Source organism: Hypanus sabinus, chromosome 9, assembly GCF_030144855.1.
Source record: "Hypanus sabinus isolate sHypSab1 chromosome 9, sHypSab1.hap1, whole genome shotgun sequence".
Lineage (NCBI taxonomy): Eukaryota > Metazoa > Chordata > Chondrichthyes > Myliobatiformes > Dasyatidae > Hypanus > Hypanus sabinus.
The window spans coordinates 27,009,463-27,023,537 of record NC_082714.1 but is presented as its reverse complement, the minus strand read 5'-3'; the positions used below and the strand labels follow the sequence as shown (position 1 = coordinate 27,023,537).

Below are 14,075 nucleotides of genomic sequence, written 5' to 3'. Positions count from 1 at the left end.
GGAAATAGCAGGGGTACTTAGTGAATACTTTACTTCAGTATTCGCTATGTAAAAGGATCTTGGTGATTGTAGTGATGACTTGCAGTGGACTGAAAAGCTTGAGCATGTAGATATTGAGAAAGAGGATGTGCTGGAGCTTTTGGAAAGCACTAAGTTGGATAAGTTACTGGGACCGGATGAGATGTACCCCAGGCTATTGTGGGAGGCGAGAGAGGAGATTGCTAAGCCTCTGGCGATGATCTTTGCATCATCAATGAGGACGGGAGATGTTCTGGAGGATTGGAGTGTTTCAGATGTTATTCCCTTATTCAAGAAAGGGAGTAGAGATAGCCTTGGAAATTATAGACCAATGAGTCTTACTTCAGTGGTTGGTAAGTTGATGAAGAAGATCCTGAGAGGCAGGATTTATGAATATTTGGAGAGGTATATTATGATTAGGAATAGTTAGCATGGCTTTGTCAAAGGCAGGTCGTGCCTTATGAGAATATTTTTGAGAATGTGACTAAACACACTGATGAAGGAAGAGCAGTAGATGTAGTGTATATGGATTTCAGCATGGCATTTGATAAGGTACCCCATGCATGGCTTATTGAGAAAGTAAGCAGGCATGGGATCCAAGGGGATATCCCACAGAAGGCAAAGAGAGGTTGTAGACGGGTCATATTCTGCATGGAGGTCGGTCACCAGTGGAGTGCCTCCTGGATCTGTTCTGGGACCCTTACTCTTCGTGATTTTTATAAATGACCTGGATGAGCAAGTGGAGGGATGGGTTAGTAAGTTTGCTGATGACACAAAGGTTGGAGGTGTTGTGGATAGTGTGGCGGGACATTGATAGGATGCAAAACTAGGCTGAGAAGTGACAGATGGAGTTCAACACAGCTAAGTGTGAAGTGGTTCATTTTGGTAGGCCAAATATGATGGCAGAATATTTGTGCGGAGGATCAAAGGGATCTTGGGGTCTGAGTCTATAGAACGCTCAAAGCAGCTGTGCAGGTTGACTCTGTGGTTAAGAAGACATATGGCGTATTGGCCTTCATCAATCGCTGAATTGAGTTTAGGAGCCGAGAGGAAATGTTGCAGCTATATAGGTCCCACTTGGAATACTGTGCTCAGTTCTGGTTGCCTCACTACAGGAAGAATGTGGAAACCATAGAAAGGGTGCAGAGGAGATTTAAAAGGATGTTGCCTGGATTGGGGAGCATGCCTTATGAAAACAGGTTGAGTGAACTCGGCCTTTTCTCCTTGGAACGACAGAGGATGAGAGGTGACCTGATAGAGGTATATAAGATTATGAGAGACATTGATCATGTGGATAGTCAGAGGCTTTTTCCGCAAGGCTGAAATGGCTGCCACAAGAGGGCATAGGTTTAAGGCGCTTGGGAGTAGGTACAGAGGAGATGTCAGGGGTAAGTTGTTTTTTTTAAAAAAACGCAGAGAGGTGAGTGTGTGGAATGGGCTGCTGGCAACGGTGGTGGAGGCAGATATGACAGGGTCTTTTAAGAGACCTTTGGATAGGTACATGGAGCTTAGTAAAATAGAAGGCTATGGGTAACCCTACTAATTTTTAAAGTAGGGACATGTTCGACACAACTTTATGGGCCGAAGGGCCTGTATTGTGCTGTAGGTTTTCTTCTATGTTTCTAGATAAAAAAAACACAAGAGATTCTGCAAATGCTGGCAATCCAGTGTTTGCTATAGAGCTCACTTACTGAAGGCCATTTGTGACCAATTTGCAATAGCAAAAAATAATAATAATTAACATAAATCTTTCAGATTGGATTTTTCACAATCCACATACTGCAACTCACTTACCAGAAATGGTGCACAGACCCAAGTGAACGTAGACACAGCTGAGAGATAGACAGCACTTTTTAGTACTTCAAGCTCCTTCGCTCTAATATGCAGTACCTTTGCTTTAAATGCAAGCTCCCAAGCATACAATTTTATTACTCTTATTCCATTTAGAATTTCATTCATCAGTTTGATACGGTTGTCTTTTTCCTTCATCTGTGTCACCTGATTTTTTTTTAAAATAGGTAATTTTTAATCAAAGTAACAATACAACTTCTTTATTTTTCATTTAATGGAACCATCAAAACTAGTTCAGACAGTAAGGTCAGAATAATGAGATTCCTAATGTGTTCCTCACAATTCGACTTAGAACTGAAGCATGCTTTCATAAACTGCAATATGCAAGGGTCTCAAGTGTGGTGGCAGCAGGTGAGTTAACTTAATTATTAGAGTACAACTAAGACCATAAGATATAGGAGCAGAACTAGGCCATTTGGCCCTTCGAGTCTGCTCCACCATTTCATCATGGCTGATCCAATTTTCCTCAGCTCCAATCTCCTGCCTTCTCCCCATATCACTTCATGCCCTGACCAATCTATCAACCTCTGTCTTAAGTATATATAAAGACCTGGCCTCCACAGCTGCCTGTAGCAAAGAATTCCACAAATTCACCACTATCTGGCTAAAGAAACTCCTCCTCATCTCCATTCTAAAAAGATACCCTTCTATTCTAAGGCTGTGTCCTTTGGTCTTAGACTCCCACACCATAAGAAACATCCTCTTTACATCTACTCTATCAAAGCCTTTCACCATTCAATAGGTCACCACTCATTCTTCTGAATTCTAGTGAATACAGGGCCAAAGCTATCAAACTCTCTTCATATGACAAGCCATTCAATCTGGGAATCATGAACTTCCTTCCGTTTCAGCACACTCTTTCTAGATAAGGGACCCAAAACTGCTCACAATACTCCAAGTGAGACCTCACCAGTGCTTTATAAAGTCTCAAAATTATATCCTTACCTTTATATTCTAGTCTTCTTGAAATGAATGCTAACATTGCATTTGCCTTCCTCATCACAGACTCAACCTGCAAATTAACTTTTAGAGAATCCTGCCAAGGACTCCCAAGTCCCTTTGCATCTCTGTTTTTTTTTTGTATTTTCTCTCCATTTAGAAAATAATCATCTTTTCATTTCTTCTACCAAAGTGTATGATCATACACTTCCCAATACTGTATTCCATCTGTCACTTCTTTGCACATTCTCCTAATCTGCCCAAGTCCTTCTGTAGCCTCTCTACATCCTCAAAGCTACCTGTCCCTCTACCTATCTTCATATCATCTGTAAACTTTACAACAAAACCATCAATTCCATCATCAAAATCATTGACATAAAGTAAAAGAATCAATTCCAACACAGACCCCTGTGGAACACTAGTTCTAACCTGAGAAGGCTCCTTTATTCCTCCTGCCAATCAACCACTGCTTTATCCATGATAGAATCTTTCCTGTAATACCACGTTAAGCAGCCTCACGTGCAGTGCCCTGTCAAAGGCCTTCTGAAAATCCAAGTACACAACATCAAGCAATTCTCTTTTGTCTATCCTGGTTGTTATTTCTTCAAAGAATTCCAACAGATTTGTCAGGCAAGATTTTCCCTTGAGGAAACCATGCTGACTGTGGCCTATTTTATCATGAGCCCCCAAGCACCTCATCCTTAATAACCAATGCCAACATTTTCCTCACCACTAAGGTCAGACTAACTGGCCTATAGTTTCCTTACTTCTGCCTCTCTCCATTCTTGAACAGTGGAGTGACATTTGCAATTTCCAGTCTTCCAGAATCTAGTGATTCTTGAAAGATCATTACTAATGCCTCGACAATCTCTTCAGCCACCTCTTTCAGAGCTCTGGGGTGTACACCATCTGAACCAGGTGACATCTACCTTCGAAACTTTCAGTTTCCCAAGATCCTTCTCACTGGTAATGGTAACTTCACAAACTTCATGACCTCTGACACCTGGAACTTGCACCATACTGCTAGTGTCTTTCAAAGTGAAGACTGATGAAAAATACTTATTTTCTCCACCATCTTCTTGTTCCCTGTTACTACCTCTCCAGCATTGTTTTCCAGAGGTCTGATATCCACTCTCGCCTCTCTTTTACACTTTATGTAGCTGAAGAAACTTTTGGTATCATCTTTAATATTATTGGCTAGCTTACTTTCATGTTCCATCTCTCCCTTCTTAATAACTTTTTAGTTGCCTTCTGTTGGGTTTTTAAAAGCTTCCCAATCCTTTAACTTCCAACTAATTTTTGCTCTAATATATGCCCTCTCGTTGGCTTTTATATTGGCTTTAACTTCTCTTGTTAACCACTGTTGTGTCATCTTTCCTTTAGAATACTTCTTCCTCTTTAGGATGTATATATCCTGTGCCTTCTGAATTACTTCCAGAAATTCCAGCCATTGCTGCTCTGCTGCCATCCCTGCCAGTGTCTACTAACAATCAATTCTGGCTAACTCCTCTCTCATGCCTCTGTAATTTCCACTGTAATACTGATACATCTGACTTTAGCTTCTCCTTCTCAAATCCAAAATAGCTGATCCCCTCATGGGCTCAACCATGAGCTGCTCTAAAAAGTCATCTTGCAAATGCTCTAGAGATTCACCCTCCTGTAATCCAGCATATTTTCCCAATACCTGCATATTTAAGTCTCCCATGACTATTGTAACATTGTCCTTTAGCATGCATTTTTCTATCTCCCATTTTAATTTGTAAACCACATCCTTACTATTGTTTGGGGGGGGGGGGGTTCTTTTCATTCCTACAGTTCCTTAGCTCTATCGACAGCCATTCAACACTTTTTGACCCTACGTCAGCTCTTTTGAATGATTTCATTTCATTTTTTACCATCAGGGCATTGCCACCCCCCTGCCTTCCAGCCTATCCTTTCGATATCCTTGGACATTAAACTCCCAGCTATAATTTTTCAGCCATGATTCAGTGATGCCTACAACATCATACCTGCCAATCTGCACTGTGCTGCAAGTTCATCTACCTTATTCTATATACTGTACCCATTCAGATACACCACTTCCAGTCCTGTATTCACCCTTTTTGAATTCGTAGCACCATGCTCAACCTTTTGCTTCCTAACTTTGTCTGAGGTCTTACCAACATCTGCCTCCACAACCTCTCCACTAACTGTTCTGGCACTCTGGTTCCCATCCCTCTGTAACTCGTTTAAACCCCACCTTGCAGCATTCACAAACCTTCCTGCGAGGATATTAGTCCCCCTCCAGTTGAAACCGTCTCTTCTGTGCAGGTCCCACCTTCCCACCTACATGGACCACCACTTCTGGCTGTTCACACTCCCACCTAAGAACTGAGGACTCGAAACAAGATATCCCAGACCCTAAGCATCCAGGACGTCACATACCATTCAGGAATCTTATTCTTGCCCATAGAGCCTCCTGTCCATTCCCCAAACTAATGAATCCTCTATATCACAACGTGCCTCTTCTTGCCCCTATCCTTGTGAGTCACAGACACAGACTCTGTGCCAGAGACCTGAACAATGTCACTTTCCTCTGTTAGGGCATCCTCCCCCCCCCAACAGTATCCAAAGTGATATATCTGCTGAGGGGTTGGCCACAGGCTCTGCACTGGCTCCTTAACCCCTTTCCCCTTCATGTCACCCAGTTTCTTGCGTCCTGCACCTTGGGTGTAACTACCTCTCTATACATCCTATCTATCACTCTTTCAGCCTCCAGAGTTCATCCAGTTCCAGCTCGAACTCCTACTCAACGCGGTTCGGGGGGGGGGGGGGGGGTTAGTAGTCGTCAGGGATACCGTTGATCTCCCTGCCTTCCTACATCCCGCAACCCAGTAATATACACTAAGAGGGCAAACTAGTACCACTATTTCAGGATACGTGTGTCAGTAAATGGCTTTCTTTGGTGATGCAACTGCAAATGGAAGTTTGCCAAGTACACACATTCCGTTACAACACTCATGAAATTCATTAGGTCCAGTTATGCTATCAATTTGACACGACTGTATGGTGATTACTTGCATTATACTAGAAAACAAATAGAACATTAAAAAGACACGTCCACATTTTCTGGAAGTACCACAGATCAGGCTCTGTGTCACCGTACTCTGAAACAATGATAATGGACTGTTCACACTTCACATTTCTTACAATACAATCAGAGTTGGTTCATCATAACCAGGCAATGACTAACAGACCTATTAAAGCATTTAAAGTACAATAAGGAACAGATGCCAAATTGATGCATTTGAGAAAAAGGAAAGAGGCCTCAAACTGTTGCTACTTTTGACTTATTTAAATAAAAACATTTCAAAAGGCTATGTTTAAATGATCTTGAAGTGAATTACCACATTTTTCAGAACATAAAATTCAAAAACACAATGGGTATCTGTATAAATAAGGATGTTTGTTATATTTCAAGTTGGCTTCCATTCTGTCATTTACTAGTTTATTCTGTCATTTACTAGTTTATCTTGCAAAATGCATGAGTAAAATAAACAATACAAATTATAAATTTATGTAGCTAACTACTGACATAATCAAAAGATCAACATACCTGGAAGTTTTTCATCTTCATTGCAATCACGCCATTTAGAGGGACTAATAGAATCATGACAGCCACACCAGCTAGCACCGAGGGACCTAGATTCTAAACAAGTGTAAAAATATTTACACACTTACTAAAAATTACAGATCTTCATTAAATGATACATTGAGAAGATAACAATCATTATATGCAGACTAACTAAGTGCAACTAGATCTATGCCAGGATGATAATACCAGAATAAAATGCATTTGGGCTTCTAAACAGAACAGCAGCTGATACTAAAACAACAAGATAGAGACCCTGAAGTAACTTCTGAACTACATCCCCAAGAATAACTTAAGCAAAACAAAGATTTCTCCTTTTAAAAGTAATTATAGCTTGCTGGTTTAAGAGTAATTTCACCACAGATGACATGAGATCTTCAGAGGGGCGGAGCGAAGTTATGATGGCACTAAACAGCGATTCCATCTTCGGAAACAGCCCTATTTCTATCTTTGATGTCTCTTTGTTTTCATGGTTCTTTTGAAGACCCTGACCTGGAGTTACACTCTGACTTTGGTTCTTTGTGGGAATGAGACCCGCTCTCAGTGCCTCACGACTGGCCACTTTTTGATACCCCACGAGCGCGGCCTGGAAGACTCACGTCTCTAGAGACAGGCAGATTCTAGAACAGTGCCTCTGACTGAAGTGTCGTGGGAAAACACGGAACATCGAGAGAAGTGTGCTAGCTGTCCTGGGCTCTGTGTCCAGAGAGCTGTGCCATTCCGGTGCTGACTCTCTGGGCGCAGAGCTCAATAAAAGTGACACAACAGACTTTTGTTATGTCTCCCCTCTCGCTGTGAAATGGGGACACCTCCTTCTCCCTTATTAGGGAGAAAGAGAGCCTGTCGTATGTCAAATTACTGGGTGAACAAGTAGTCTTTGAAGTACTACAGGTCTGTCTTTATTGATGCTTGCTGCATACTCCAGTGCTCAGTGGAGGGCACTGGTGCTTTTTTTGCTGGTGGGGTGGGAGGGTGGGTCACTGTCTTGCTGTTGCATGGGAGGGGGGAGGCTGGAGGGGAGGCTTTGGAGTTCTAACGTTTAACTGCCATTCATTCTTTGCGGCACTCCTCAGTTTTCATGGATATTTGCAAAGAAAAAGAATTTCAAGATGTATAATGTATACATTTCTCTGACATTATATGTATCTATTGACCTATTGAAACCTATAATATCAGGACTACTAAAAGTCTTTACAAAACACAACTGACAAAAAAATGAAAAATACTGCAAAACTCAAGTTACATAGCATCAGTGAAACAATATTTCCTCCCATCACCCTGCTCCACTTTCTTTGCTATCAAGTCCAATCCATTTCTCTTTTTCCAGTTCCAACAAAGGGTCTAGGACCTGAAACATTAATTGCTTCTCTTTTTACAGATCTGTTTGACATGCTGGGTTTTTGTCAGCATTCTGCTTTATCTCAGTAAACCTGTCCTGGCCCCATCATACAAATATAATTGCAAAGAAGTCATGACAGCACCTCTACTTACTCAAGAGTCTGCAGAGGTCTGGCATGTCATCAAAACTTTGGCAAACATCTACACAGGTGTATGGTGGAGAGTGTGCCGATTGGCTGTATTATGGCCTGGTACAAGAACACCGATGCCTTTGTGTAGAAAATCCTACAAAAGGTAGTGGATTTGGCCGAGTACACTACAGGTAAAACCCTCCCAACCATTGAACATATCTACAGGAAACATTGCCATAGGAAAGCAGGATCCGTTGTCAAAGATCCTCACCACACAGACCATGCCTTTTTTTTTTGCTACTGCCATCAGGTAGAAGGTACCAATGCCTCAGAACTCACACCACTAGTTTCAAGAACAGTTAATAACCCTCAACCATCAAGCTCTTGAACAAAAAGGGAAATCTACAATAAATTAAGGACTATTTTATCTTTTTTATTTCATGCTCATTATTTATTACTCTTTATTAATATATGTATTTGCAGTTTGCTGTCCATTGCTCCTGTTTACAGGTACTATTCATTCAATAGATTTGCTAAATATGCCTGCAGAAAAAGAATCTCAGGGTTGTATGTGGTGACATACATGAAATCCACTAATAAATTTAACTTTGACTTTTATTTCATATTTCCAGCATCTACTTGCAAACTTGTTACAAGATTTTAACAAATCAGTTTTTAGTACAAGTTTGGATACAGTCCAAAACTCATTCCAATGTAGCCAAAGAGAGACCAAGAGAATGTTTACTTCCCAATTCAAATATTACCAATAGGTTTCATGCAAAGTTGGCAGACCTGCTTTCTACTCTTCCCATAAATGTTCTAACAGGTCACCCATAGGTGTGGAAAAGGGGCCCAAAGGATCATTGGGGGCCAAAGCCATCCCAACCACAATCTATTCCAGCTCCTACTATCCAGGATGTGGTACTGCAGCATAAAAGCCAGGACCAACAGGCCCCAGGACAGCTTCTTCCACCAGGCCATCAGACTGATGAACTCACACTGACTTGAGTGTACTCTATATTACATTGATTGGTCTATTTATTAAAAATTATTATAAGTGATTGCACATTGCACACATAAATGGACATGTAACGTAAAGAGCTTTACTCCTCATGTATGTGAAGGATGTAAGAAATAAAGTCAATTCAAATTCAATAAGAGTGGATAACATCACATTTTCCCCACTAGCTGCACTCTCTTACCTCTTCTACCCTTCCTCTACTGCAATCACATTTGTCTTCTGGTTGGCAGATCCACAAGTGTACATTGCATTCAAGATAATAACAAGCATTGCACACCATCCTAGCATAACCTTGTTACTCTTATATTCTGTCCCTCCCCTAATAAAACATTTATACCCACAGTGACCTGTCCTGCTATCTTTAAAGATCAGTGAACATACATTCGAAGGATCTCAGGTCACAATCACTCAATTTAATACAGAGTATGCAGCTGTTGTAATCTAAAGCCAACCACAGCAAATTAAGTTTGACATTCCGAATGACTCGATACCTTTGCTCTGCTTAGACATTAACAGCAAAACAAACTGACAAAAAAAAGTATCTGGAAATTGACAAATTGAATGGAAGAACATGCAATTATATCAGCTAACCAAAGTGATTTAAAAAAAATCAGATAAATTGGATAGGTTTCACCAATTTTGCATCTTCAATTAATATATAAGAAGTTGTTCTTGGTGAAATGAAACAGTAAGGAATACACTGGGAGTGACATGGTGGCATCCGTTAGTCTCGCAAGACCATGGATCTACACCTCGAATGGTTTCCAGGGCGCAGGCCCGGGCATGGTTGTATGGAAGACCAGCAGTTGCCCGTGCAGCAAGTCTCCCCTCTCCCCGACATCGATGTTGACCAAGGGAAGGGCAAGGGCCGATACAGCTTGGCACCAGTGTCGTCGCAGGGATTACCAGAACGAGGTTGAAGGCAATATCGGACTGCCTTAGGGACTACAGCTCCGGATTTGTCCTCAGGGTTTGCTCCTGAAGCCTTTCCCATGAGTGGGTATGGCCACAAGGCAGCGAAGGGTTTCAAATCAGAGTTTTCCCTCTCTTAGATAGACTGCCTTCCCAGGCTGATGAGCTCCATCTACCCGTGACAAGAAGCTACTTATGATTAGTGAAAGATGGAATGCAATAGGATTTCAAACTAACTTTTATTCTATAAAGGTTGCTTAGCCCACAAGATAACATATAATGGAAGAGACAAGTGAGAAAAGAAAGCACTGCCCACTCTGGAATTTGATAAGTTAGAAGTTCTTCCCCAACAACAAAGAAATAAAAATAAACCATTTATAAATTGCTTCTTGACACGATAATAAATGGGGAAGACTAAGCTATCCAGAAAAAAAAACAATTCAATAATATCTTGAAAATTATAACACCAAGTTAAGAGTAAAAGAAAGTATTGTATATTAAATGAATTACCTGCCACAGGAAGTATATAGCTAGGATAACCTGAAGAGGTGCAGACCAAATCATGTTCAAGTAAGTGATCAAATCCATGAATTTCTGTGCATCTACTGACATCAAATTTACAATTTCGCCAACTGTGGAGGTTTTTCTTGCAGCATTTGAAATAACAAGGGCCTTATTGGAAAACAAATGATTACTCAATGTATAGCTACTCTGAAGTAAAGAGCTTTTATATTAATATGTTCAATAACAATTGTTTAACTATGTAAAGCAAACCCCCCTCAAGTAGTTTAAATCTTTTTACCAAATACTTCCAAAAATAAAGCAAATACTTAAATGAAAATTAGAAATGTTACAATTGAATTCATTGTTCATGCTCTCCATAACAGGCAAGGATCAAAACAGAAATGTTATAAAACATTTATTTAACACAAACCAACATTAGTTTCACAGATGTTCCTCACCTTGTATTTCATATGCAATCACTAGAAAAAAAACACTTCTATTACAATATTGAAAAATTTTATCTGGCTCAGTTAACACGAAACAGATATGTAACATTCCCTTGTCAGCCCACAACCTTACAGAACAATAATTTTGTTTACATTTCAACTTCAACATATTCGGATGCAAGAAACTTCAAACAGCAATATACTGTGGCCTAGTTTTAAGTTTTGTCATTGTAACTGCTTACCTTTCTGTAAACTGCTCCTATGATAGCAGTTTTTAATCTCATTCCAGTAACAAAACATATCTGAAAATATTGATGGAGGAAGAGTGTCTGTATAAATGCACATAAAAATAGCAGGAAAGCGTAAAAGTAGCCTTGCCAGGCGGGAGCTTTGTCATTATTCACAAACTGCAACAGCAACCTGTTAAAAGAGAAAAACTTATTAGCATTTGCTTAATTATGAAATATTGACACTGTACACTGGCTGTCTAGTTTCAAGCAAATTAATGCATGGAAATGAGTGACAAGTACTTGGAATCTTAAAAAGTCATTGCAAGTCATTGCTTTCAACTATAAACATTGTGTTGGCAAAATCAAAGTTTAACACTTAACTATGTTATTTTTTCCCTTACACAAGCAACACTAAAAGAATTTCAACTTAACCTCATCCACTGTAGCTTCAACTCCATTGGCACCCATGCCATTCCAGTCTCTACCATGCGGAGCAGCAATAGATTCAATGTGGACTTTTAAAGTTCAACCCTGAGATAAGCTTCAATTCCTCTCTAACACCAGAATCACTTACTTCCATTCTCATAATAATCCCCCTTCTCCATCCTCATATCAATTGGTCAGCATTAAAATTTCCTAACCAGAATTTTATGCTGTAGAAAACCCATGATTTCAATGCATCCATCACTAACCTCTCAATTTCAATATTTGACAAAAATGTACTGGATTTTCAAACATCCTAATGATCATATTGAAAACATTTGATATCCTTTTAAAATTTCCTTAGCTTCCCATCTTCGCAGTTCCATGCATTCACAACCTGGCCTTGGATTGACCTTTGGGCTTTGGCACCATTTTATTGTACTCAGATGAATAGCTTGCTCCTTGACAACAAATCCACCATCACTTTACATAGAACATACAATAGTACGACACAGTACAGGCCCTTCGGCCCATGATGTTGTGCTGACCAGTTCATCCACTCCAAGATTAATCTAACCCTTCCCTTCCACATTGCCCTCCATTTCTCTTTCACCTATGTGGCTACAACACAGCCTGGTGTGAGATCAGGAATGCCCTTGAACAGAAAAACCTACAAACCTACAACCTAGTGCATTCACAGGTAAAGACCTCCACACCATTGAGCACATTTACAAGGAATACTATTGCAGACAAGTATCACCCAACAAGGACGCATCCTGGTTCTTCATCTCATTCTCAATTTTTACTGCTTATTTATTTAGAATTATTTATTCTTGTATTTGCAGTTTGTTGCTTTTTTCCACTTTTACACATCAAATGTTTGGCCATTCTTCTGGGGTGGCCTTTCATTCATTCTATTGTGTTCCTTGTATTTACTGTGATTGACCATAAGAAACTGAACGTCAGGGTTGTATATGGTGACACATACTTACTTTGAAAATAAATTTACTTTAAATTTTTCTCATTGCTGCCATCAGGAAGGAGGTACAGTTGCCTCAAGTCCACACCATCAGGATCAGGAACAGTTACTATAACACAACCATCAGGCTACTGAACCAATCCCACAACCTGTGGACTCACGTTAAAGGACTCTACAACCCGTGTCCTCAATATCTATTGCTTAATTATTTTTTTATTTTTTTAAATTGTAATGTGTTGTGTTTTGCATATTGGTTGTTTGTCCATCACTGCTGTGTGTAATCTTTCATTGTTTCTATTGCGTTTCTTTGCATCTACTGTGAATGTAATTTGATAATAAATTTACTTTGAACCTTTGAAGATTTACTTAAATATCTCTAATGTATCTGCCTTGACCACTATCCCAAAGAGCATATTCCCCATGCACATCACTCCATTCAAAAAGCTTACCTCTGATATTTCCCCGGTACTTTCCTCCAATCACCTTACAATTACACTCTCATATACAAGCAACTTGTATTCTTAAAATGAGGTGACTAAACTGAACATAAACTGAACTGAAAGTGGTCTAATCAAAGTTTTGGAGAGCTGCAACATTACCTCATGGTTCTTGAACTCAATCTTCTGATAATGAAGGCCAACACACAAAACACTTTAACCACCCCATCAACTTGCTCAGAAGCTTTGAGGAATCTGGATGTGGACCCCAAAAGTCCCTCTTCCTCTGCACTGCAAAGTTCCTGCCATTAACCTTGTACTTTGCCTTCAAATTTAACCTTCCAGATTGTATTGCATCACACTTTTCTGGACTGCAATGGGTATTCTTTGTAATAGATATTAAAGAGTAAATGAAAACAAAACTACTTCTTTCTGAAGGCATGCAGGCAAATTACAGATTAAGAATCTAACACAACAGAATGACTTATTAATGAAAAATTAAAATTAGTACAACACATTATTGATACATGGTGATACTCTCACTCAATGGCAGCAAGACGAAGGAGCTGATAACTATCTTCCGGAAGAGGAAACGAGAGGTCTATTAGCCAGTCCTCATCCGGGACTGAGATGGAGAAGGTCAGCAGCTTTAAATTCCTCAGTGTTATCATTTCAGAGGCTCTATCTCGGGTCCAGCATGTGAGTGCAATTACAAAGAAAGCATGACAGCACCTCTACACCCTTAAAGTTTACGAGGATTTAGCAAGTTATCTAAAACTCTGACAAGCTTCTATAGGTGTGTGGTGGAGAGTATATTGACTGGCTGCATCACAGCCTGATATGGAAACACCAAAGCCACTGAAGGGAAAATCCTAAAATTAGTGGATAAAACCCACTCCACCACTGAGCACATCTACATACAGCACTGTAGCAGGAAAGCAGCTTCCATCATCACAGGTCCCCACCATACATACCATGCTCTCTTCTCACTGCTGCCATAAGGAGGATGACACAGCGGACTCAAGACCCACACCACCAGGTTCAGGAAGAACTGTTACCACTCAAATATCAGGCTCTTGAACCAGAAGGGATAACTTCACTTGCCCCATCACTGAACTATTCCCACAACCTATGGACTTACTTTTAAGGATTCATCTCATATTCTCGATACTTATGCCTTATTTATTCTTCTTCTATTCTATTTACATTGTTTGG

General features: G+C 40.1%; 1 protein-coding gene across 3 annotated transcripts in view; it reads right to left on the bottom strand.

Annotated features, from left to right (window-relative positions):
• abcc1 (ATP-binding cassette, sub-family C (CFTR/MRP), member 1) overlaps positions 1 to 14,075 on the bottom strand; it is a 117,025-nt gene that overhangs the window by 62,518 nt on the left and 40,432 nt on the right. For all 3 annotated transcript variants that reach the window (XM_059979371.1, XM_059979372.1, XM_059979373.1), the window contains exons 9-12: positions 11,034 to 11,211; positions 10,352 to 10,513; positions 6,404 to 6,496; positions 1,813 to 2,016 (exon numbers count right to left, since the gene is read on the bottom strand). In XM_059979371.1, coding sequence (XP_059835354.1) covers positions 1,813 to 2,016; positions 6,404 to 6,496; positions 10,352 to 10,513; positions 11,034 to 11,211 — 637 coding nt within the window. The remainder of the gene's footprint in view (positions 1 to 1,812; positions 2,017 to 6,403; positions 6,497 to 10,351; positions 10,514 to 11,033; positions 11,212 to 14,075) is intronic.